Source organism: Myotis nattereri (genome assembly GCF_964212035.1).
Source record: "Myotis nattereri genome assembly, chromosome: 16".
NCBI classification, from domain to species: domain Eukaryota; kingdom Metazoa; phylum Chordata; class Mammalia; order Chiroptera; family Vespertilionidae; genus Myotis; species Myotis nattereri.
This window is the reverse complement of record NC_138091.1, coordinates 5,682,724-5,708,587: the sequence shown is the minus strand read 5'-3', so window position 1 is coordinate 5,708,587 and position 25,864 is coordinate 5,682,724. Positions and strand designations below refer to the sequence as shown.

Sequence of the window (25,864 nt, the reverse complement as noted above, 5' to 3'; positions counted from 1 at the left end):
AGGACACCGCCATCCTCACACCAGAACTTCCCTTCGTCTCCTCACTGGGGCCTCCTTCCTTCCTCGCAGCCCATCCCCATCCATTGGGTGGGTGTACTCAGCGACTAAACCCCTCTGTTTGCAGCCCAGCCAGACCACCTACCCCTCCCTGGGCAGAGGCAGGCTGGGCCCCAGATATCTCTCTCCAAGAGGTTCCTGCTGGGCCGCCACCCCAGGATGGCTTCCACCTCCGGCCCCCCTGCTTTCAGGCTGGGAACCTATGGAGGCTGGGAAGATGGAGCTGATGTGGACACAGGACAGCGGGGCCTTGGGGCTGTGCTGCCCCCCGTGGACTCACCATATGTGCCCGAGGACAGAAACTCCTCCCCTCAGATCAAAGTCAACCTCAACTACCGAAAGGCAGCAGGTGCCACCTAAGGCAGTAAATGGGATTCAGCCCGGGGTCCCTCACTTCCAACAGAGCACTCGGTGCCCCTTCCCCACAGCCTGTGGGGTCCTCCTTCTGACTGTGACAGCTCCTGGCCCTTCGCTGCTCGTGGGCTCTGTGCCTGGAGTTGCTGGGCTGGCACGGAGTAAGGGGGCCCAACTGTGCAGTGAAAGTTGGAATTGCCGTCTACCTTCTATGTCCAACCTATAGTCTAAAAAGTTGATTTTAGAGAGGAAGGGAGAGGGAGAGAGAGAGAAACAGTGGAGAGGGATAGAAATGACAAAAAGAGAGAGAGAGAGAGAGAAACATCAATCTGTTCCCTCCTGAGCTCACCCCAACCAGGGATCAAACCAAAACCAGGCGTGTGTCCTGACCAGGAATTGAACCAGCAATCTTTCTATGCACCAGGCAATGCTCAGCCCACTGAGCACCCCGGCCAGGGCATGACTGGCTTCTGTCACTTAGCCTAATTTTTTTAAGGTTCATCCATGTTGAGCACATACCAGTACTTTATTCCTCTTTGTGGCTGAATAGTATTCCATTGTATGGAGAGATCACATTTTATTTCCCAGTTAACAGTTGGTGGACACTGGGTTGATCCACTCAGCTATGATGGATAACGCTGCTGTGAACGTTTGTGTAAGAGTGTGTGTGGGCATCTGCTTCCGTTTCTTTGGAGTACATGGCCGAGCGGCATTGCTGGGTTGAATGGTAACTGTGTTTAACCCTTTGAGGAACAGCCAGGCTCTCCCAAATGGCTGCACCATTTTACACCCACTCGCAGAATATGAGAAATTCCAATTTCTCCACAACCTCACCAACGCTTGTCTTACCCATCTCTGTTATCTGGCCATCCTGGTGGGTATGAAGTGGTACCTCCTAGTGGTTGTGGATTTCCCTAATGGCTATCCATCCGAGGACTTTTTATGAGCTGCTGTTGCATTTGGGGTTGTCTGCCCAGTTGTCATTGTCACTGATGTGGTGATGTCTCTGAGGGATTTGAGGGTCTCCACTTGCTCTCTGTTCCCCCCAACAGTACAGTAATGCCCTCTGCATTATGATTGGCCACCCAGTCTTTCAAAGCCTTCTTGTGCTGGCCACTGTTCTGGGTACTGGGATACAGAGAAAATAAATAAATAAAAATTTTAAAAAGGCAAGATCTCACCCCGTGGAGAGCTTGGTGGGTAAGGGTATGGCTCTGGATTTGAATGGTCTGGGAAGGTACCTCACTTTGCCTCGCCTCAGTTCCCTCATCTGTGAAATGAGGTTAAATGGAAAGCACTCAGCATAGTGTCTGGCGCAGAGTGAGTGCTCAGTAGGCATTTGTTACTGTTAAAGGCGAAGCCAGACAATTAATAAATGTTAACAATAATGAATAATGAGTTCTGATCAGAGAAGGAAAAGTTTCGTGGGACACATAGTGGGGACCCCCATCCCAGCTCAGGGTCTAGTACAGGCTGCTCAGGGGAAGCGATGTTCTAAATGGAGAGGTGACAGATGAGCAGGAGTTGGCTGGAGTAAGGCAGTGTTTACGTGTGTGTGTGGGGGGGGGGGGGGGTTTGACTCTGGCAGATGGAACAGCCTGTGCAAAGGCTCAGAGGCAACAGAGGAGAGGCTAAAACGTGTCCAGAATGCCTAGAACAGTGCTGTCCAATAGAATTCTCTATGACGATGGAAAAGTTCTGCAATATGATAGCCACTAGCCAACCACATGTGACTATTGAACATTTGAAAAGGGGCTAATGTGACTGTAGAATTGAATGTTTAATTTTATTGTATTATAATTAATTTGAATTTAAATAGTCACCATGGCACCCTGACCGGTTTGGCTCAGTGGATAGAGTGTCTGTCTGAGGACTGAAGGGTCCCAGGTTCGATTCTGTTCAGGGGCATGTGCCCATGGGGGGTGTGCAGGAGGCAACTGATTGATGTTTGTCTTCGATGTTTCTAGCTCTCTATCCCTCTCCTTACCTCTCTGTAAAAAATCAAAAAAAAATATATGAAAAAAATAAAAATAAAATAAATAGTCACCATGGCTAGTGACCACCATATTGACAGCAAAGGTCTAGACCAGTGGTTCTCAACCTTGGCTGCACATTAGAATCACCTGGGAATCTTTTGAAAATCCTGATTTCTGGGCCTCATCCTCCGGAAATTCTGTTTCTTTGTTACTAATGTTGTGGCCCCACCCCATAACAAAGAAACAGAATTTCCGGAGGATGAGGCCCAGAAATCAGGATTTTCAAAAGATTCCCAGGTGATTCTCATGTGCAGCCAAGGTTGAGAACCACTGGTCTAGGGTGTGACAGGGGTGCAAGGAGAGACCAAGGTGGGGTGATGGGAAGCCCCTCCGGGCTGTGCAGGGCTGTGTGTGGAGGATGCATTTTATTCTAAGCACCCGAGGAAACCGCTGGTTGGGGTGGGAGTTAAGCGGGGAGTGGGGTGACCTGGTTTTACTTTTGGAAGATACTCCAGTTGCTGGGAGGAGAATGGATTATGAGGGTGAGGGTGGGGCAGGAGTCAAGTGGGGAGACCAGTGTGGAGGTGGGTGCGGTCTCCCAGGGAGCGATGGAAGTGGCTTGGACCAGACACAGAGATACATTTGGTACATTTGCTGTGTGTGTGCGTGTGTGTCTGTGTGTCTCTGTGTGTGTGTGTGTGTGTCTGTGTGTCTCTGTGTGTGTGTGTCTGTGTGTGTGTGTGTCTGTGTCTGTGTGTCTATGTGTGTGTCTGTGTGTCACTCTGTGTGTGTGTGTCTGTGTGTGTCACTCTGTGTGTGTCTCTGTGTGTGTGTCTGTGGGTGTGTCTGTGTGTGTGTGTCTGTGTGTGTCTGTGTGTCTATGTGTGTGTCTGTGTGTGTCACTCTGTGTGTGTGTGTCTGTGTGTGTGTCTGTGTGTGTCTGTGTGTGTGTCACTCTGTGTGTGTGTGTGTGTGTGTGTGTGTAGGGTGAGGGAGAAAGACATCCTAGGGCTACTTGGTTGGTGGTTGTGTCCCCACGCATCCAGGGCTGAGTGCAGACCAGGGCAGTACAACAGCTTCCCCTGCTCCCCCGCTCTCCCACCCCCCCCCCCCCACACACACACACAGCTGGAAGTCCAGGAGTCCTCTGAGCCCCTGGCTGGGGGGCTGGGGGGTGGGGGGGAAGGAAGGTCCCAGGAGGTGGGAAAGTCCTTCAAACTGTTGGGTGGTGGGTGGGGGGAAGTCCCTCAGGCATGTGCTGGGCATGTGCTCCTCTTCCTCTCCTCTGTCCCTCTGTCCCTCTGTCCCTCTGTCCCTCTGTCCCTCTCTCCCTCTCTCCCTCTCCTCCCTTCTCCTTTCCCTGGGGCCATCCACATCAGCTCTGTCCTGCGATGGGTCAGCCAGGTTGCAGTGGGAGCCACGCGGCTGTCAGGAGGCCCATGGCTAGGAAGGGGAGGGGAGGTGCGGTGTAGTGGGCAAGGCTCCCCACGGGCGCCCGCGCCCTACGCTCCATCCAGGGCTGCCCCTGGTCCCCCCACGCAGCCCTGCCCGCAGTGCCAGTGCCCAGGCAGCAGGTGGGGCGGGCGCAGGGCGTGTCCTCACGGGGTGTGGCCAGTGGTCCATAAAGTCAGCCCCTGATGTCTCCCGGCCCTGACGGGAGAGGGCACCCCTGATTCCACCTTGCGGCGGGCGCGCGGGCTGAGGGTGCGGGGCCCCGGGAGCCCCCGCCGGCTGCAGCCCGAGCTTTGGGTGCCGCGCCCGCCCGGCTGTCAGCCTCCGGCTTCACTTCCTCCGCCGCCCGCGCCTGGCAGCCCCGGCTCAGCCTGCGGGGTAAGTCGGGGGACCATGCCGGGGTCCCCACACCTGACAGCGAATGACGGGGCGGTCCCCCGATGGGCCTCTTGCTTCTCCAGCCTGAGCGGGGCTGTGCTGGGCGCGCTCCCTCCGTCTGCAGCGGGGGCTCCGGCCTTCCCTGCGGGGATCAGGGGGGCTCCGGCGGGGCGGGGCTGGACCCCAACTGTTGCTGCGGAGGTTGGGGGTGGGGGCGGGGGCGGACCTCGGCCAGGCTGGGTGGGTCTGTCCCCAGAAGCAGCCCGGGGCGGGCAGAAAGGTGGTGCGTCAAAACGGCATGTGGAGGCATCCAGTGCGGTCCCCGCGCCCCCCGCCCCCGTTTCTGTGGGAGCCGGAGCGGGAAGGAGAGGCCCCGGCGCTCGACCTTCTCTCCCCCCCCCCCGCAGGTCCCCCCCCTCTCTCCTCCTGCTCCCCTGCGCCCAGCCCCCTGTGCCCCGCTGCGAGCGCCTCCGGTCTCTCCGCTCCTCCCCGCCGGGGGCGTCCCTGGCAGAGCTTCCGCCAGCGCGGGCGGGGCTGCGGGCCGAGGGCTCCGGGCAGCCTGAGGGTCCCCCCGCCCCCCGGAACCCCGAGAGCCGGCGGCGCACAGAGGGGCGCTCGGTGCCTTCAGCGGCGGGGCAGGCGGCCCGCGATGTTGGGGACGGAAGAGGAGCGTCAGGCGGGAGGTGGTGTCGCCAGGCTCGGCCACAGCTGCGACCTTGGGGAAGTCACTTCCCTTTTGAGCTGCAGCTGTCCTGGCAGCAGATGCAGGGTTTCCCCCACCCCAACCCCCCCCCGCGCCCCCGCCAGCGTCCCTTCCGTGGTGAGAGATGAGCGCCCCGCACCCACCGCGCTACTGCACCTTCATCTGCGGTGACTCCCGCTGGACAGACTGTGTGTAGAGAGAGCGCTGTGCTGGTGATGCAAACGCTTGCTACCGCCAGGCCAGGGGCTGTGGCCTCCACATCAGGAAGTCCTGGAGGGAAAGTCAGGGACACCTCAGCCCCTTCCCGTGGGACAGCGGCAAAGAGGCAGGCCTGTTGGGTCCTGTTCCCCCCTCTCTGAGGGCACCGCCATCCCCACACCAGAACTTCACTTCTTCTCCTCATTCCTTCCTCGCAGCCCATCCCCATCCATGTGGGTGGGTGTACTCAGCATCTAAACCCCTCTGTTTGCAGCCCAGCCAGATGCCTACCCCTCCCTGGGCGGAGGCAGGCGGGGCCCCTGATATCTCTCTCCACAGAGGTTCCCGCTGGGTGCCACCCCCAGGATGGCTTCCGCCTCCGGACCCCCAGCTTTCAGGCTGGAGGTCTCTCCAGTCTGGGAAGATCGACCTGATGTGGACACAGGACAGCGGGGCCTTGGGGATGTGCTGACCCCCATGGACTCACACCTTGTGCCCGAGGACAGGAACCACGCCCCTCAGATCAAAGTGAAACTCCCAATGACAACAGGTGCCAGGTGAGGCAGCAAATGGGGGTGCAGCTCCGGGTCCCTCACTTCCAGCAGAGCACTCGGTGCCCCTTCCCCACAGCCTGCGGGGTCCTCAGTCTGACTGTGACAGCTCCTGGTCCTGACAGACTGACCTCTGCTCTGCTCTCTGGGATGGCCCCTTCCAGAACCTTCTCTATTCTTGGCCTTCAGACTTCTGAGGTCATGTTCTTCTTCAAAGGGACATACTCTTCCAGCTCCAAGTGCTCAACTGACCCTTGCACCCCCCAGTTTATGCCTGGCCCCCACCCTGTCATGGTCCCTCTGACGGACGGTAGCAGGGGAGGGAGTCAAAGACGATTCTACACCAAGGCTGAGCCTGTCGACCAAGGGGTGTGGACTCACAATGTGGACTCAGATTGTGGACGGTGGGCTTCTGCTGGGAGCACCTTCACTTTGAGTTTCCTGTGATCTGTATCAGTTCAGACTGTATGAGAGCCCTCCTGCCAGGACTGACTCTTCTAGCCTGCAGGGGTAGGGGTGAGGCAGGGGGTGGGGCGGGGGGTGCACCTGGCATCCCCCCAGTGTGGTGTCTGACATACAAGGTCTGACCAGGAGACTCTCTGTGGTCCGGGTGGGACTCTGCCAGGGAAGGCCCTTCCTTCCTCCTCATGCCTGGGACGCGGCCTCCAGCCCTGCCTCCCAGCCCAGAGCCCCCATGCTGCCTGTGCTGGAGGCCCATAAACGGATGCAGACCCAGACAGGACAGGCTGCGCACGAGGCTGTTGGGAGCTGGGTAGCCAGCCCGACAGGCAGAATGGGCCCCTCGAAGCCCTTTGGTATCTCAACCTGTGCCCCTGAGGGGTTTCCTACCCTAAGACTGTGATGTCACCCTGAGAAAGGAAGTACTTTGTCCAAATAGACACTTGCCCTGTCTAGGCTCCCGCAGGGCTCCCTAGTCAGTTGCAGAGCCCTTGGTCATGTGGCCACGTGCTCTGCGGGCAGATGATGGGGTGTCTGGCCAGGCGAGGCAGAAGTGCAGCTTCCTGGTGTGGAGGAGGCGGCCTGGCCCTCTCAGCCATGTGGCTATGACTTAAAACACAACTGATCCCAACAATCCCTCACTCTTCAGTACCCAGCCATCACTTGGTTGGCCCATCCTATGGGAGTTGTGAAGCTAGGAGCTGAGGGTCCCCAAAGTGTAATAGTCCCTTTGTCTGTCCCTTCATATCTGCTGGTCATGGTGCCAGGGGTCCCAAGGATAAGCTTGTCTCTGTGAATAGTGATGAGTCCAGGAGGGGCAGTCCTTCCCTTTCCTGTCAGCAGACACTGAGATTCTGAAGATTATAAGGCCCTTCTGGGGCCCTTCCCGGAAGTGTGGCTTCTCAGCAAGACTCCAGTGAGCATCTGCTTGGCTCCGGTGAAGGGCCCACGTGTCTCTGAGAAACTGCTGTCTGCCAGCCTAGAATCTCTCTGGGGCTGTGAGTCAGGGGCTGGAGTTGGTTAGACAGGCCCCGGGGGAGCCCTGGGCTCTGCATCATGTGACTGGGGAAGTTACTGTATTGCCTTGTTTGTCTAAAAGAGAAGGTAGTGATTCCTGACCCCCAGGCTGAAGTGACTGCAGATACTGCATTACTTGTCCAAACATGGTTTCTGAGAGGAGGAGGGACTTTCCTTGACCCCTTTGTCAAGGCCAGTGAGGCGCACAGCCCTGATGGTCAGGGGCACCTCCTGCAGCCCTGTCCTGACCTGACTCTAGCTCAGGAACCACGACAAGTCCCTATGCTGAGACCCACCCTGGGGGATAGTGAGCCTGTTGAGAGATCATCCAGGCACCTTGCAAATGACAAGGACCGATGCTGGGAACAGCTGTGATGCCTGGAGCCACAGACCTGGGTCCTGGCCCCCCTCTCCAGGCAGCCCTACCCCCGCTCCCGGGCTCTGGCTCCGGGGTCTCCCGGTTTGCTCTGGGAAGGAGGCTCTCATGGTTACCGGCATGAAGTGCTCACAGGGCTTCCTGAAAGGGCTCCCAGGGTTGAGCTCCTTCTGGGGGCGTGTCTCTCACAGCATCAGTCACAAACCACATTCTTGCAGCCAGCTGGACCTAAACCGCTTTGACCGTGACCGGCTCTTCAGCGCCGCTGCCCGGGGTGTCCCCCAGGACCTGACGGGGCTACTGGAGTACCTGCGCACTACCAGCCAGTACCTCACTGACTCACACTACACAGGTAGGCCTGCCCTTCGCAGAGCCCGGGTCCGTGGCTGTGCTGGGACTGTGCTGGCTGGTGGGTCTTGACCATGGTCAGGAGAAGACAAGGGGTGGGAGTTTCCTTTTACTGTCTTTTTTTTTTTTAAGGGGAGTGTTCTTAGCAGCAGAATCTCCTGCCGGAATGGCTGCAGGGGACCCTGCTGACAGAGCCAAGGACTCCACTTACCTCCCACCACCTCACTGGCACCCGGCCGCATGGGTACTTGTGGGCATCCTCAATGCTTCCTTTTTCTCCTCCCTCCTTCCTTCCTTCCTTCCTTTGTTTGATCTTTTTAAATAACAGCATTTTGAGATACTAGAGACCTGGTGCACAAGATTCATGCACTTGGGGGGTTGTCTCCTCAGCCCGGCCTGTGCCCTCTCACAGTCCAGGACCCCTCGGGGGATCGCAGTCCAGGGCCCCTCACTCCTTACCACCTGCCTGCAGCGGAGGTGGTAGAGGCTCATGCCACCACTGCTGTGCTCACCAGCCATGAGCCTGGCTTCTGGCTGAGCAGCGTTCCCTCTATGGGAGCACACTGACCAGTCAGGGGCAGCTCCTGCACTGAGCATCTGCCCCCTGGTGGTCAGTGCACATCATAGCAACCAGTTGTTCTGCCGTTCAGTCGATTTGCATATTAGGGTTTTATTATATAGGACTAGAGGCCCAGTGCACAAAATTCGTGCACAGGTAGGATCCCTAGGTTTGGCTAGTGATCAGGGCCGATTGGGGCCTTCCGGCTCCCGGCCGGGGACTCCCTTCCCCAGCTGCCAGTTGCTGGCTGGGGCCTTCCTTTGTTCTGTGCTGCCCCCTGGTGGTCAGCACACATCATAGCGAGCAATTGGTCTCCCAGTTGAACTCCCTCGGGGACAATTTGCACATTAGGCATATATATATTACACATATCATATACTTCACCCATTTCAGAGCATTCTTTACCCCAAATCTAAATATCTTTATTATTTGGGGCTAATTAGGAAGATAACTTGTGTGTTCTAGAAGATTAAAATAGCAATGAAATGTATAAAGCTGAGGATAAAATGTCTGTTGCCCTGGACCCATGTCGATGGTTTGGGATACATCTTTTCAAACTGTTTAAATATGTTATGTGGCCCTGGCTGATGGGGCTCAGTTGGTTGAAGGGGTCCCATGCACTGAGAGCTCATAGGTTCGATTCCCAGTCTGGGCACATGCCAGGGTTGTGGGCTTGATCCCCAGTAGGGAGTGTGCAGGAGGCAGCCAATCAATGTTTGTCTCTCTCTCTCCCTCTACCTTTTCCTTCCTCTTCTCTCTAAAAAAAAAAAAAAAATTAATAAAAACTTATTTTTAAAATATGTTAGGAGTATATTTACATAGATGAGGTCATGTATACACACTCGTTTGTAATGAGCTTCCCCCTGCTTACTGCATCTTGTAGCACTTTCCACTTCAGTATATATACCTGCGACGTAGTCACTTTACAAACTGCAGCTTTCCGTTTTGTAGCCGTACCATGATGTCATTAACTCATTTCTTACTGATGGTCGTTCAGGTTGTTTGTAGTTTTTGGCCTCCACATGGTGTGCCAGGCCCCTGTGTGCTGAGCATTTTGCATATAATTCCGTTTGATCCGTACAACAACCCGGGAACAGCCCCACTCCGCAGGAAAGCTGAGCCTGAGAGAGGCCAAGTGACCTGACTGAGGAGACAGAGCCATTAAGCAGGAAAGCCGCTTCACACGCGCTGTGCCAATGTCATTGCACAGACAACGCTGCACATGTGACAAATTATGTCTGAGAGCAATTTCTAGGGCAGAGACGGTATCCCCGGGCCGTAATCCCCAGCATCATGGCTGGCTCCCACCAGCCGCGTGGGCATCTGTCCTCCCGAGGGGCGTTTTGGCACTGGGCCCGGCTGCGCCAGGTCTGAGCACCCTCGTGCCCCTTGCCCTCCCCTCCTCCCACAGAGGGCTCCACCGGGAAGACGTGCCTGATGAAGGCCGTGCTGAACCTTCGGGATGGAGCCAATGCCTGCATCCTGCCGCTGCTGCAGATCGACCGGGACTCGGGCAACCCCAGGCCTCTGGTCAACGCCCAGTGCACAGACGAGTACTACCGAGGCCACAGCGCCCTGCACATCGCCATCGAGAAGAGGAGCCTGCAGTGCGTGCGGCTCCTGGTGGAGAACGGTGCCGACGTGCATGCCCGGGCCTGCGGTCGCTTCTTCCAGACGAAAAGCCAAGGCACTTGCTTTTATTTTGGTGAGGAGTCGTGATTAAAGCGAGGCCTGGTGGGCGGAGCGGGGTGGCACACGGTTAATGGGTGGTAGAGCCCGCCCTTAAAACCAGCTCTATCTAACCCTGAGGCCAATGCTGCCAACCCCCAGGCTGCCTGCAGGAGCAGTTAGTCTTAAGAGATGTTTATCCTTGTCTGGCCACATCCCCCAGCGGGGCCAGGGCTGGGGATGGCCGCTAGAACTGGCATGTGGCCCGAGTCAACCAGACAGGGCCTGGCTGAAGGGCATCTCCGTCAGGCAGCAGCGGGCCTGGGCGCTGCTGAAGGAGAGGAAGAGGCAGGGAAGGTGGGAACCCTGTGGCTGGCCCGGTGCTGCTCCCGATGGCAGCGGTTGGTCCCTCTCCCTGTGTCAGAACGGGTACAGCTGCTGTCACCAGTGTTCACAGAAGGCACAGCCGCCCTCAGCGGGGCCGGGACCTCGGGCCAGTGCTTCATCCTTTCCCCCGGGTGCCTGGCCGGCCTCCACGAGGCCTGGCCTCTGTCCAGGGAGTGTGAAGAGTAGGCGGTGAGCGCTGCCCCTTGGCCCCCAGGTGAGCTGCCCCTCTCGCTGGCCGTCTGCACCAATCAGTGGGATGTGGTGGCCTACCTCCTGGAGAACCAGCACCAGCCTGCCAGCCTGCAGGCTGCCGACTCGCTGGGCAACACGGTCCTGCACGCGCTGGTGATGATTGCGGACAACTCGGCTGAGAACAGCGCTCTGGTGACCCACATGTACGACAGGCTCCTCCAGGCTGGGGCCAGCCTCTGCCCCTCGCTGCGGCTCGAGGACATCCCCAACCGGCAGGGCCTTACACCCCTGAAGCTGGCTGCCCAGGAGGGCAAAATGGAGGTGAGTGGCTGCCCCCCGGCCCTCCCCCCACCTGCCCAGGAAGCAGAAAGAGCCTGAGGAGGTGGTGGAAGGCAATGGTTTCCCCATTTTTCAACTGAACACTCCTATTCTTAAGAACAGTTCAGCACGCACCTCTACCATGTGTGTTTATTGAGCAACTGTATCTAACTACTGAACCAATATATTACATTGTAAAGCACAGGGATTTTCCCCATTTTATTTTTAGTTTTTATTGAATTTATTGGGGTGACATTGGCTTCAGTAAATCACAGGCATTTTTTTTTAAAAAAGTCATTTGGGCCCTAGCTGGTTTGGCTCAGTGGGTAAGAGTGTCAGCCCATGGCCTGAAGGGTATTGGGTTCGATTCCGGTCAAGGGCATGTACCTCAGTTGCAGGCTCCATCCTCCACCCAATGTATGTCTCTCACATCGATGCTTCTCTCTCTCTCTCTGTCTCTCACCCTCCCTTCCATTCTCTCTAAAAATCAATGGAAAACTATCCTCAGGTGAGGATTAACAACAAAAAAAGTCATTTGGGTTTCTTGATTAGGAGACAATCTATTCATGTCCTTTCCTATTCTGCCATTAGACTTGCTCTTGGGTTTTCTTTACCTGGGTTGGTAGTGTCCTTTATACTGAACAATTAGCATTTTATTTACTCTCACAGTTGCAAAATTTTCTCTCAGCTCAACATTAAATAAAAATTTTTATGGTGCTTTGCCACACAGAACTGCCACATTTCTAACTTTACAAGTTGTAATTATCCTTTCCTTTAGGGTTTAATCCTCCCGCAAGGTCATCTTATATAATAAAAGCCTAATATGCTAAGTGTCCAACTGTTCCTTCCACCATTTGACTGGTCGCTATGATGCTCACTGACCACCAGGGGGAAGATGCTCTGACCACTAGGTTAGCTTGCTGCTAAGGTCTTGCAGATTGGGACTGGGCGAGATGGGCTGGACATGCCCTGGAGTCCTCCTGCAGTTCCTCCTTGGCCCTGATTGTGCACCGGTGGGGTCCCTTAGCCTGGCCTGTGCCCTCTCACAATCCGGGACCCTTCAGGGATGTTGGAGAGCCAGTTTTGGCCAGATCCCCGCAGGCCAGGCTAAGGGACCCCGCCAGTGCACGAATTTGTGCACCAGGCCTCTACTGTTATCTATAACCTTGTGTGGGTGTATTCCACATCCTTATTTTCTCCCAGTTTCTTGCAGTTTCACTTTCTTTTTTCTTAAAAAAATGTTTTTATTGAAATCAGAGAAGAGAGAGGGAGAGATGGAAACATCAATGGTGAGAGAGAATCATTGATTGGCTGCTTCTTGCATGTCTCACACTGGGGATCCAGCCTGCAACCCAGGCATGTGCCTTTGACTGGAATTGAACCTGGAACCTTCAGTTCCCAGTCTGATGCTATATTCATTGAGCCAAACAGGCTAGGGCTGCAGTTTCACTTTCATTGCCTACTTTTTTTTTTAAGTGCCCTTGACTGGAATCGAACCTGGGACCCTTCAGACCACAGGTCAATGCTCTATCCACTGAGCCAAACCCACTAGGGCTATGCCTACAACTTTGAAGTCATCTATAATAATAAAAGCGTAATATGCAAATCAACTGAATGGCCGAACAGTGGAACGACCGTCCGGACAACCATACTATGACACCCACTGGTGCCAGGCCAGCGAAGGCAGGTGGAATGCAATTGGTCAGGGGCCCGGCCATTGCCCCATGATTGCCCTGCAGAGTGAGGCCCAGGCCTGTGTGGTGTGGTGGGTGGGTGGGTGGGGCCTCCCTCTGTGGGAGTGATCCATCGTGGAGCCCCGGTGGGGTGGGTGGGACCTATGTTTTTGGGGAAATTGATCGCAGGGTTCCCAGACCATTCGAGGGTGCATGCTGGGCTGAGGGAGTGCATAAATTATAAATTTTGTGCACCAGGCTTCTAGTTTTGGTATAAAGAGTAAACACGATCCAGCTCTACCTTTTTTCCAAAATGCTTACCAGTTCTCACGATTGTCAGGGCTGGCTTCATGGCTGACACCGTGTAGCTTACAAAGCCCTGAGAGAGCTTAGAACACAGGCACTTTTAAAGGCTAAGATAGATGTAAACATGAGTAGAACTTTTGCTGTTTTATTTCTGCCCACCAAGCTCAAGGTGTGGGGTCCTCCCTTTGGTGCCTGGAGGCATGGCTGTGTGGTGCTGTGTGGCCTGTAGATGCTGCTCCCCCATCTGCCCCTTCCTTTCCCCCATTTCTCATTTGTGAAACCAAATTATTTCTCTCTTTTTTTTATCCTCACCAGAGGAATGAGGATTTTCCCCCCATTGACTATTAGCAAGAGTGAAAGAGAGGGGAGGGAGGAGAGAGATAGAGAGAGAGAGAGACATTGATGTGGGGGAGACACATTGGTTGCCTCCCACGCACACCCTGATCAGGGGTAGAGATCAAATCTGCAACCCAGGTACATGCTCTTGACCAGGAATCAAACCTGAGACCTTCGGTGCATGGGCTGATGCTCTACCATTGGGCACACCAGACAGGACACCAAATTGTATCTTAACCTGCTCTGGTTAGTGACCCTTTCTGAGCGTTTGTACATACAAGGACCCATGTGTACAGGGCGTGTGCACGGCAGCCGCAGTTCTGCAGACAGAGTACTCCCCAGACTCCCAGTCACGCTGGGAGGTGGCCAAGAGGGCCAAGCTCAGGTGATCCATCCTGCAGATTTTCAGGCACATCCTGCAGCGAGAGTTCTCGGGACCGTACCAGTGCCTTTCCCGGAAGTTCACTGAGTGGTGCTACGGGCCGGTCCGGGTGTCACTGTATGACATGGCCTCTGTGGACAGCTGTGAGGAGAACTCGGTGCTGGAGATCATCGCCTTTCACTGCCGGAGCCCGGTGAGCCCGCCCTGCAGACAGCTCCCTGCAAGCTCCCCACCCGGGCTGTCTGCTGGCCAGTGGGGTGTGGCTGCAGGTCCTGACCCCACACTCATCCCACCCGCCAGTCCCACCTGCTCTGGACAGGAGAGGCCCTCGGCCACTCCTTAGTCAGGAGGGTGGGGTGGAGGCCGGTGGGTGGAGTCAAGCGGGGCTCCCCATCCTTTCCTCTCCTATCCTCTCCGTTCCCTCAGCCCTTGCACTGAGCCCATGAGTGGGCCCCTGTGCACACCTGCTGAATGTCCCCTGGCGCTCACATTCCCACCCTAGCACCGATACCAAATGGTGGTTTTGGAGCCGCTGAACAAACTACTGCAGGCGAAATGGGACCTGCTCAGGCCCAGGTTCTTCTTCAACTTCCTGTGTTTCTTGACCTACATGCTCATCTTCACCGCTGTGGTCTACTGCGAGCCTGCCCTGGAAAAGGCAAGGCTGGGGAGGGGCGGGGGCATACCCTGGGAGGCTCCTGGAAATAGCCCTGGAAGAAGCTGGGACAAGGACACCCCCACCCCCAGCCCCTGCTCATGCTGAGGCTCTGACTGCTGAGGGATCCTCAGGCTTCCCAGCCGGGCCAGTGGGTGCCAGCTCCACAGGAGTTAACACTCACCATATGTGAGAAAGAGTCTGAGTGATTGACTTGTATTCACTTTAATTCAATTTCACAACAACCCTCTGAGATGAACCACTGTCCACATTTACAGTGGAGGGAAGGGAGCGACAGAGGGGCAAGTAACTCACCCATGCTCACACAGGCTGTAAGTGTGGAGATGGGATCTGAACCAGGCAGCCCGGCTTCCGATTCCCCCTCACAACTGCTCCGCACGGTGGACTAGAATCCAGCGGGCCTGCCCCGAGCCCAGGTTCCTGCTGCCGCTCCACAGCTCAGGCTCAGAGTGGGTCCTCAGCTCTGGCGCTTGGAGGGTGGGCCATTGGGAGGGGACCCTAGATCTTACCTGAGTGTCTCCTCACAGGCCTTCCTCCCCATGAAGGGGACAGTGGGAAACTCCCTGCAGCTACTGGGCCACATCCTGATCCTGCTTGGGGGCGGCTACCTCCTCCTGGGCCAGGTGAGGGTTCCTTCCTCTCCCCACTCCACGTGGCTCCCAGCCTGCCCAGGGGCTGCGAGGAGCCTTAGAGCCAGGTCACCACAGTACCTTGGTTTATGGGGAAACTGAGAACCAGTCCCACCCTGACTGCCTCTGGGCGGTTGAAGGCCTCGCCTGCTGGGGCTGCTACCCTCCTACTATGCTTTCTAGAGCTGCAGTCGCCAACCTTTTGGACCTCATGGGCCACCGGTTGGCGACCACTGCTCTAGAGGGCCCGTGGTGTGGAAATGGCTCCTATGACTCCTTGCCAGTGCCAACTCTGCCCCCCGGGAAATCGAGCTGGAAGCCCCAGCCCCTAGGTCCCTGAGCTGGGGCATTCCTCCCTTGGGGAGCACAGAAGGTGGGGCTCAGCCCACTCCCCCAGCCGGGCTTCTGCCTTTGAAAGTGCTGCAAGCTCGCGGGAGACAGCTGGGCTGGCACTGACTCTCAGAGTGGGCAGAACCTGGGCACCAACTCCAGGTGGGCTGGAGCCCAGGATGGTGCCGGGAGGCAGGGAGAGGGAGGGCAGGGAGCTCCCCGCTTACCATAAGCAGTGCATGAGCTCTGCTTCCGGATCCACACGGAGCCAGGAGGCCCTGGCATTGCCTCGGTGTCTGTGGGCGGCTGCACTTTTTGGAAACAGGGTCCTAACCTTTCTTAGCTATCAGCAAAATTCATGAGCTCCTCTGAAAAGTCGCAGCAGGTTCCCACATGGCGAGAAGGCAGGGCCATATGGGTGCCCTGCCCGGGCCTGGGGGGTGATGGGGGGCGGGCTGTGTGTGGCCTGGAGAGCAAGTTTCCCACGCCTGTCCTTCCCCCACAGCTGTGGTGCTTCTGGAGGCGCCATCTGTTCATCTGGGTCTCGTTCTTGGACAGCTACTTTGACCTGCTCTTGTATGTGGGGCCTCACTCCTCCTCCATCTCAGGCCCTGGGGAGGTGGTTGTGGCAGAGGGCACCACGCAGGCTTTAGAGGGGAGGACCCAGGGCCGAGGGGCCCCAGGGGGTTGGAACCAGAGGCCAGACTCATGAGTCCAACTGTCCAGCTTGGGGTTCCCTATGCTCCCATCTGTGTAGAGCATTTACTGACCTTCACTGTGCACGGATAGAGCCTGAATCTTCCTATCTCTTGTCTCATTGAACCCTCACAAATGCTCTGTGGGTCAGGTGGTTCCTGTTACCTCATATCCTGGGGAGGGAACTGAGGCCCACAGGGGTTAACTAACTTGCTTGGGGTGGAGGTCAGGACCTGATGGGGTCTGGACAGGTGGAGAACTCACCCATCAGACTGCAGCGGGTGAGGCAGTGGTGGTCAGCCTTGGCCAGTGGGGACTAAGGGGGTCTTGTCAAGTGGCCTGCAAGCTGACCCTGTCCCTGTCCCCATTCAGCCTGGTCCAGGCCCTGCTCACAGTGCTGTCTCAGGTGCTGCATTTCCTGGCTATTGAGTGGTACCTGCCTCTGCTTGTGTCCTCGCTGGTGCTGGGCTGGCTGAACCTGCTTTACTATACACGCGGCTTCCAGTCCACAGGCATCTACAGCGTCATGATCCAGAAGGTGAGAGGCAGGGGTGGCCCCGCTGCAACCGGACTGGGCAGGGCTGGGCACCACACTCCAGCAGGACTCCTTTGGCCTCAGCAGTCAGGTGACTTCTTCCACAGCTCACCTGGGCAGAGAACATGAGTATGTGCATCACGGACCCAGACACTCGCTGAATATCAGCAAGGGTGTGGGTGTGCGCATACCTGCTCTCAGGGGGCTGCGCTCTGCCTACATAAGCAACTACCTGCACTTGTGTGTTCGCAATTGTCCACACAGGAGCACGTGCATGCTTGCACACTGAAGGAGCAGAGACTATGCACACAAGCCCACTATATGCCTGGACATCTGGGCATATGGATGTGTCTGCATTTATTTATTCAACAAATGTTTAGGAAGTCCATACTATGGACCAGGCTCTGTTTTAAGTGTTAGGAATACACTCTTCTGTTCACTAACAAAATAGGCAAATCCATGCTCTTTTTTAAAAAAAATATATATTTTTATTGATTTCAGAGAGGTAGGAGAAGGAGAGAGAGATGGAAACATCAATGATGAGAGAGAATCATTGATCGGCAGCCTCCTGCACGCCCCCTACTGGGGACCGAGCCTGCAACCCAGGCATGTGCCTTTGACCGGAATTGAACCCGGGACCCTTCAGTCCGCAGGCTGATGCTCTATCCACTGAGCCGAACCAGCCAGGGCAAATCCATGCTCTTTTGAAGCTGACGTTCTCTTGGGGGAAATGAAGGCACCACAAAAACAGATGAGAAGATTACTGACTGCTAACTCCTATGAAGGAAACACGGAGGACAATGTGACGGAGAATGACTGGGTAGAAGGCTTTAGATAGAGTGATCTGCAAGGCCCCTCTGAGGAGGTGGCGACTGAGGCCTGAAAGAATGATTCATAATAGACTCAAGGAAGAAGATTCGAGACAAAGAGAACAGCAGGAAAAGGCAGGAGTCAAAACAAGGTTGAAGTGCTCAGACAGATTAGGAGGCGGGGTGTGTAAAGGAGATGAAGGTGAGGAGGGTGGGTGAGTGAAGGAGGTGAAGGTAAGGGGGAGTTGTTGCCCATAGGAAGGGGTCTGGAGGCCCAGAAGGCTTTAAAAACTTTTAATTGTTGTAAAATGTACATAAAATTTACCATTTTAACTTTTTTTTAAAAAAAATTATCAATCCTCACCCGAGGATATTTTTCCATCGATTTTTAGAAAGAGTGGGAGGGAGGGGAAGAGACACAAACATCAATGTGAGAGAGACACATCAATTGGTTGCCTCCAATATGCACCCCACTGAGGTACGTGCCCTTGACCAGAATCCAACCCGAGACCCTTCGGTCCACAGGCCAACGCTCTATCCACTGAGCCAAGACGGCTAGGCCTTAACCTTTTTAAGTTACAAGTCAGTGGCATGAAGCACATTCACATTGTTGTGCAACCATCACCACGATCATCTCCAGAACTTCCATTATCCCCACTGAAACTCTGCACCATTGCCCTCCCCAGCCCAAGGCAACCACATTCATACGTTCTGTCTCTATGAACTTGATGACTCTAGGTGTCACCTATAGATGGAATCACACAGTATCTGTCCTTTTGTCACTGGCTTATTTCACTGAGCATAGTATTCTCAAGGCTCATCAGGTTGTAACGTGTCAGAATTTCCTTCCCTTTTGTTTTTGTTAATCCTCATCCGAGGATATTTTTTTCCATTGAGTTTTAGAGGGAATGGAAGGGAGGAAGAGAGGGGGGAGAAACATCGATGTGAAACAGACACATTGATTGGTTGTCTCCTGTAGGTGCCTCAGGGATCAAACCTGCAACCCAGGTACATGCCTTTGACCTGGAATTGAACCTGTGACCCTTGGGTGTGTGGGGCAACACTCTAATCATGGAGACACGCAGGCCAGGGCAGAATTTCCTTCCTTTTAAGATTGAATAGTATCCCATTGGATGGATATACAACGTTTTGTTTACCCCTTCATTCATCAATGGACACCTGAGTTGTCCCCACCTTTGATATTGTGAATAATGTGCTATGAACATTGATGTGTACAAATATCTATTTGAGTTCCTGTTTCCAATTCTTTTGGGTATATACCCAGATGTGGAATTGCTGAATCATATGGTAACTCTATGTTTAAATTTTTTACCCTGGAGGGTTTTAAGCAGGAAAATTATATGATCTGATGTAGACTTTTATTTTTTTAATTAAATCTTTATTGTTCAGATTATTACATTTGTTGCTCTTTTTTCCCACCATAACTCCCCTCCTCCCAGTTCCTACCCCACCCTCCGCCCTCACTCCCCACACACTGTCCTCATCCATAGGTGCACGATTTTTGTCCAGTCTCTTTCCGCATCTCCCACACCCCTTTCCCCCCCAAGAATAATCAGTCCATTCCCTTTCCATGTCCATGATTCTATTATAATCACCAGTTCATTCTGTTCATCAGATTATTTATTCACTTGATTCTTAGATTCACTTGTTGATAGATGCGTATTTGTTGTTCATAATTTGTATCTTTACCTTTTTCTTCTTCTTCCTCTTCTTAAAGGATACCTTTCAGCATTTCATATAATACTGGTTTGGTGGTGATGAACTCCTTTAGCTTTTCCTTATCTGTGAAGCTCTTTATCTGACCTTCAGTTCTGAATGATAGCTTTGCTGGATAAAGTAATCTTGGTTGTAGGTTCTTGGCATTCATCACTTTGAATATTTCTTGCCACTCCCTTCTGGCCTGCAAAGTTTCTGTTGAGAAATCAGCTGACAGTCGTATGGGTATTCCCTTGTAGGTAACTGAGTTTCTTTCTCTTGCTGCTTTTAGGATTCTCTCTTTGTCTTTTGCTCTTGGCATTTTAATTATGATGTGTCTTGGTGTGGTCCTCTTTGGATTCCTTTTGTTTGGGGTTCTCTGCGCTTCCTGGACTTGGAAGTCTATTTCTTTCACCAGGTGGGGGAAGTTTTCTGTCATTATTTCTTCAAATAGGTTTTCAATATCTTGCTCTCTCTCATCTTCTGGCACCCCTATAATTCTGATGTTGGTACGCTTGAAGCTGTCCCAGAGGCTCCTTACACTATCTTCGTATTTTCGGATTCTTTTTTCATTTTGCTTTTCTGGTTGGGTGTTTTTTGCTTCTTCGCATTTCAAATCTTTGCCTTGATTCTTGCGCTCCTCTGGTCTGCTGTTGGGAGTCTGTATAGTATTCGTTATTTCAGTCCCTGTATGCTTAATTTCTAGTTGGTTCTTTATCACAATATCGAGGGTCTCATTAGATTTCTTGAGGATCTCACTACATTTATCGACGGCTTCTAGACAGTCCTTAAGAGACCTTAAAAGTGTGGTTCTGAATTCAATATCCTCTATTGACAGTTTTGTCCTGTTTCTTTGTCTCCGCATTTTATTATGCTTTCTTGGTGCACCCCCTAGTGGTCTTTGTGCGCAGTCTTGTTGTAGTTAAGCCTTGATGGTTGTTGGCAATACTGGGGGTGATTTGACCTCCAGGCTAACTGGCTATGAGAGTCTGATGTAGACTTTTTTTTTTTTTTAATATATTTTATTGATTTTTTACAGAGAGGAAGGGAGAGAGATAGAGAGTTAGAAACATCGATGAGAGAGAAACATCGATCAGCTGCCTCCTGCACATCTCCTACTGGGGATATGCCCGCAACCCAGGTACATGCCCTTGACCGGAATCGAACCTGGGACCTTTCAGTCCGTAGGCCGACGCTCTATCCAGTGAGCCAAACCGGTTTCGGCATGATGTAGACTTTTAAAAGACCCATTTGCTCACTGTAGCTCCACAGGGCCTGTGTATGCACACACACACACACACACACACACACGTGTGTGTGCGCGCGCGCGCGCATTTGTGTGTGTGCGTGTGTGTGTGTGTGTGTGTGTGGTGTGGACATAGGAACCCATGCTCAGGATCAAGGGTCTGGGGTCATGTCCGGTGGCCCAGCCACCCACCCGAGCTCCTGGTCCTTGTGTTCTAGGTCATTCTGCAGGACCTGCTCCGCTTCCTTCTGGTATACATAGTCTTCCTTTTCGGTTTCGCTATAGGTAAAGGTTCCCCTCCGGCCCCTGCCCATCCCTTGCTGCCCCGTAAACCCCCCAGTCTGCCGGCTGGAATCCCCAGGCTGACGACCCCATTCTACCCTCCTGCAGCCTTGGTGAGCCTGAGCCAGGAGGTCCGGGACCCCAGGGTCCCCGCAAGTTCGAATGCCACGGAGGCAGCGTGGTCTGGGGCAGGACAGGAGGACGGGGAGGGCAGCGAGGTCCCATACCGTGGCATCGTGGACACCGCCCTGGAGCTCTTCAAGTTCACCATCGGCATGGGCGAGCTGGCCTTCCAGGAGCAGCTGCGCTTCCGCGGGGCTGTGCTGCTGCTGCTGCTGGCCTACGTGCTGCTCACCTACATCCTGCTGCTCAACATGCTCATCGCCCTCATGAACGAGACTGTCAGCAGCGTCACCACCGACAGCTGGAGCATTTGGAAGCTGCAGGTGCCCCTGGAGGCTCCCCTCTCCCTCCCCAAGGAGTTCTGGGCCCAGTGAGGAGTGGGCAGGACCCAGCTGAGCTGGCCCCGGAGCAGATCGAGGGCCCTGGGTGGTCTTGCCTTTGTCGGGGTGTCCATCACCCACTACTTCCTTCAAAGGGCTGCTGTGAGGCTCGAATAAGCTCATATATCTGAAGCCCTTAGAACAGTGCCTGACACACAGCAGATGTTCAATGTGTTAGTTATCATCATCATAATTATTAAGTATTTCTTGAGTGCCTACTATTGGGCTAGGCACAGTTTTAGGTTCTAAATGCATAGCAGAGAACAAGACAAAGTCTGCCCTCATGTAGCTCCCGTCCTGTGCTCAGCATATACTGAGTGTGTGGTTTTGGTGGGCGAGGCAGGCAGGCTGTGCCATCAGAGGTCCCTGCAGCTGGGGCTGATAAGGCACCACCTACAGTGGAGGAAGCCAAAGCTGCTCCGTGACCTGGGAAGGTTGGATGCAGGTCTGGGCAGTTTGTGTAGGGAGGGCCTTGCCCAAGAGGCTGGACTGTGCTACCAATTCCCTGTTGACCTTGGGTAAGCCCCTGTCTTCTCTGAGACTCTGTGTCCTTACCTGCAAAGTTCTGTCCCCACCTACTTTGTGTGTCAGCGGGCAGGCACACTGTGGGTTAGAGCAGATGAACTTCGGTACCTGTCGGTGTGACATTCTGGGGCCTGTAATGATGCAATAGCCAGTGACTGCCGAGCACTCTACATGCAGACTTCCCCTAAGCCCCCAGGCCTGTAAGTGGGGAAATGGAGGTTCACGGGGTTGAGGCCGACACCACGCAGGTAATCAAACACTGGAGCTGGATCCAGCCTGGTGCTCAGTGGACTTAGGCCTATACTGTAAAGTGCATGGCGCATCTCCCTGGCTGCTCTGTCTGATGTGTCCTTTGTCCCCAGAGAGCCGTCTCTGTCCTGGAGGTGGAGAATGGCTACTGGTGGTGCAGGAGGAAGAAGCAGCCGGCAGGGATGAAGCTGAGGGTTGGCACCAGGCCAGATGGTAGCCCAGATGAGCGTTGGTGCTTCAGGTGAGTGAGGGGCGGGGGGAGGGGGGCGTGGGAAGGAGCTGAAGGCCGGCCTTACTCCTCTGAAAGCCAGGGACAGCAGCCAGGAGCTGGGGCGGTGGGAGAGGCAGGACTTAGGAGTGACAGGGGACTGAGCCTGCCCTGGGAAGCGGGGTCAGGGATGCTGGATCTCACAAGCCAGGGGCTGCCACTGCCCGTCTGGCCATCTGCCTGTCCCTGTGGCTTAAACTGAAGGTCCCTGACCTACTTCTCTGGCCTGGAATTGGGTAGTTAAGAGGCCGAGAAGCCAGAGGACCCTCAGGTTATAGCACACCAGCCTCGCTGCGCTGGTCTGACCTGTCCTCCCAACTCCCACACGACCAGGGGCTACAACCCTTTCACAGAGAACAAACTCTTCCATGCCCATGGGGGACCCGGCACTGAGAGAGGCCACTCGGTGACAGATGCACAGACAGAAACAGGCTTTCCGGAGATAAGAGTTAAGCCAGGAGAGGGAGAATCTCAGGCAGGTAGCGCAGCCCACTGGGCCCCAGTGGGGACCCGGAGGCACACCTGACCTAAACACTTCAGTGAATAGCATGTACCTTTATTTATAATGGCAGGGGACAAACATGAATAAAGCTTCAAATTGACGTGTTCACATTAATATCATTCCTTAAGGACTTGAGAACATAGAATTGGACAAAAAAAGTCAGTCATCTGTGACTGCTTTTTTATTACCAAAACATATTAACCTTTCACCCTAGAGACTGCAAAAGGATGTTGTTAATCTTGTAATTCTAGAACAAACTTCATAATAAGGGATTCTTAAGTTTTCGTAGAGTGAGGGATAAAAGGTGATAAAATCATTTAAGACAGTGTTTCTCGATTAGAGCTACTTTCAGAGACATTCTTGGAAGAGGGGGGGTTGAAAAATTTTTATGGTAATGTTTTAAATTTAACTTTTGTTCATCATCTAAACAAATTCATACACACTTGTGCAGGAGTACCTGGACGATCATCTCACCAAACAGTGTTGCCACATGATCACAGCATCTGCACTTGTACCTCTGAGCTCTGTAGACCAAGGAAAGACACACTGTGCTTAACGTTTCATGTGGCACTTCTCACATTGGCCCTCAGACCCTTCCCAGAATTGTTGGGCATTTCCTATGACGTCTGTGAGTTGTCAAGTTTAAGAACACAAGTTCAGAGCAGTGATTCTCAAGATAGGAAGGGGGAGACACATGGAGTTTGAAAAAGCACATTCAAAATACCTACCGATTTCAAAATACAAACTATAAATTCAAACTCGACAAACTAATTTTGGGGCAGTAACATAAAATTAACTATCAGTTCATCCTAGGGAGTCTGGGATAAACTGGTTGGGAAACACTGGCTTAGAGGTAGGAGTCCTGGCACACGAACGATAGTAAGAACCACGTGCAAAAGAGAAGGAACTTTTTTGGGTCCGTGAGCACCCAGGCTCTCTGGACATTCTGGGCACCCAGGTGCCTGTTCCCGCCCCCATCCCCCCGTGGGCACCCGGCTCAGGACAGTGGCCACAGCTGCAAGGGCTGAGGGGGCTGGTGGTGGCCGGGGTATTGTGGAGAGGGGCAGAGACCCACCCTCCTGGCAGTCCCTGCGTCCCCGGAAGGTCTGCTCAGCCCACCGCCCGGGGCCAGGGCCCTCCTGGGCGCAGCAGGCCGCATTGGCTCCGCAGCTCAGAGCTGCTCTGCCCCTCAGGTCGGAGGAAGTGAACTGGGCTGCCTGGGAGCAGACGCTGCCCACGGTGCGCGAGGAGCCTGCGGGGCCAGGCGACCCTGGTGAGTAACCGTGTGGGAGATTGTGTTCCCATGTGTGTGGTCACATGCGTGTGTTTGCATGTGCGTGTTCGTATGTGTGTCTGCTTGGCCACATAGCTATGCAGAGTCTGGGGCAGGACCTCTGCTGTGGCCACTCCTGAGCTACACTCATTTGAATAGATGCCCCCCTGAAAGCGGTGCTCCCCCCACATCCCCCGCCCGCTGGCCTGGGAAAACCTCCAGGCCATTAGTGCTTTCGCAGCCCAGCCTACACCCCGACCTCCTCGCCTGCCTTCACCTGCCCTCACCTCCCGCCTCTTCACACCTCCCCTCCTCCTCGCAGGCTCCAACCCACCGCCTGCTTTCCCCATCCAAGTGCCAGGGCTGAGCCTGGAGCCCAGCAGGGGAACCGGCTGGGGAGGCCCCTTCCCACCATAGCACAGGTGGCATCTCTGGCCCGCACCGGCTCTGTCCTCTCGGCCCTGCTGACCAGAGCACCGAGCCTCTTCCCACCTCCAGCCGGTTCCTCTGTGCCTGTCCCGCCTCTCCGGGCCTGCGTTCTCTCCTTCCCAGCGTGTGAGAGCCCCCCTTGTCCCCCTCCCTGCTTCCCACCATGGGTGACTCCTTCCTCCCACCCAGAGGCCTCTTCTGAGAACCAGCTCTCTTCACAGCACACCCTCCTGGAACCTTCGGTAGCTCCCATCTCAGCTTCCGTGCGCTCCTTCCTCTCCTTCCTCATCCTCTTTCAGAAGACTCCACTTGCTTGCGCCTCTGGCCCAACCCCTCCCATGACAGCCTCCTGGGTCTCCTAGGACCCCTGTAGGGGACTCGTCTGTCCTCCTGCTTCACAGCCGGCTGGCTTCCCAGGTCCAGGGTCCCTGACGAAGGCCCTGGCAGCCCGGCGGGCTTCCTGTCTACCCGCTTTGTCCTTAATTCTGAGTCCTGCTGCCCCATCACTTCATTGCCAAGATTCTAAAGGTCAACTTGCTCCTCATCTTGCCCCAAGCATTCCATACCCCAACCTCACACCTGGTGCCTGCTGGGCCTCCACCAGGACATCCCAAACAGGAACAGCGGTGGGGCGGTCCTACCAGGCCCATGTCACTGCACCCTCTCCTCACCAGGGGAGGGCCTTGCCGGTGTCTTGCCTCCTGCCCCCATCTGGTCCTGCAGACCCACGGGCAGCACTTGCCCTCTGCCCAACTCCGCATCTGCTGACTCTGTGCTGCTGCAGGCTGCTTCACCTGCACCCCGACCTCCAGACAAGCCTCTCTCTCCAGTGTCTCCCGCTCCAATTCCTCTTTGCAGGAAAAACTACACATGGCCCCACAACACAATGCCCTCCTCTGCCTGGAAGGCCACCCTTTCAGTGCGCAGGTCAAGGACCAAAGCTGCTGTCCACCCCCACCGCCCCCAGCTCTCTCCACATGACAGCCAGTCCAGGCTACAGTGCTCCCTGTCCTTCGCCTGCCTTGGGTCTTCTCTCTGCCCTTCCTGCTTCCCTGGAAGTCCAATCTGCCCCTGCCCTGTGGGTGTAGTCCCTCTCTCCTCTGAGCTCCCGGAGCACCTAACTCTCACTTCCCTCGAGCTCTTTAGCAAGTGAGTCTCCGTGTCCTGGTTTCAAAGAAAAAGTCTGTCTCCTGGGAGGAGACCCATCCCAGGCACATGCAGGGGTTCAGGAAATGCTGTGGAAGGAGGGAGGTAGGGGAGGGGCTGCTGGGAACTCAGGATCCCCTGCTGTCCACAGGCAAGATGTGGTTTCGGCGGGGGGGGGTTGGGGGGCCTTCAGCAGCTTCCCTAACACCTGCCTCCCAGGCACACACCGCAAGGGCCAAGGCACAGTGTCCTCATCCATTCACAGGCACCAGGAAGAGCCCTGCCCCGGCCAACCACCCCGGGAAGGACGGTGCCCTGGAGGAAGAACACCTGCTCCTCCAGCCCCTAAAGTCCCACTGA

At 54.8% G+C, this 25,864-nt stretch overlaps 1 protein-coding gene across 1 annotated transcript; it reads left to right on the top strand.

Annotated features, from left to right (window-relative positions):
* Positions 1-216: 216 nt before the first annotated feature.
* On the top strand, positions 217-25,864 carry LOC308532507 (transient receptor potential cation channel subfamily V member 2-like; the record flags this gene model as incomplete). The annotated part of the gene is given in 16 exon segments (XM_081110033.1): positions 217-406; positions 5,430-5,468; positions 5,471-5,675; positions 7,740-7,873; positions 9,840-10,133; positions 10,698-10,996; positions 13,710-13,883; positions 14,193-14,348; positions 14,894-14,989; positions 15,831-15,901; positions 16,394-16,559; positions 20,546-20,612; positions 20,718-21,055; positions 22,000-22,127; positions 23,850-23,929; positions 25,770-25,864. Coding segments are annotated over 16 exon segments (2,532 nt in total).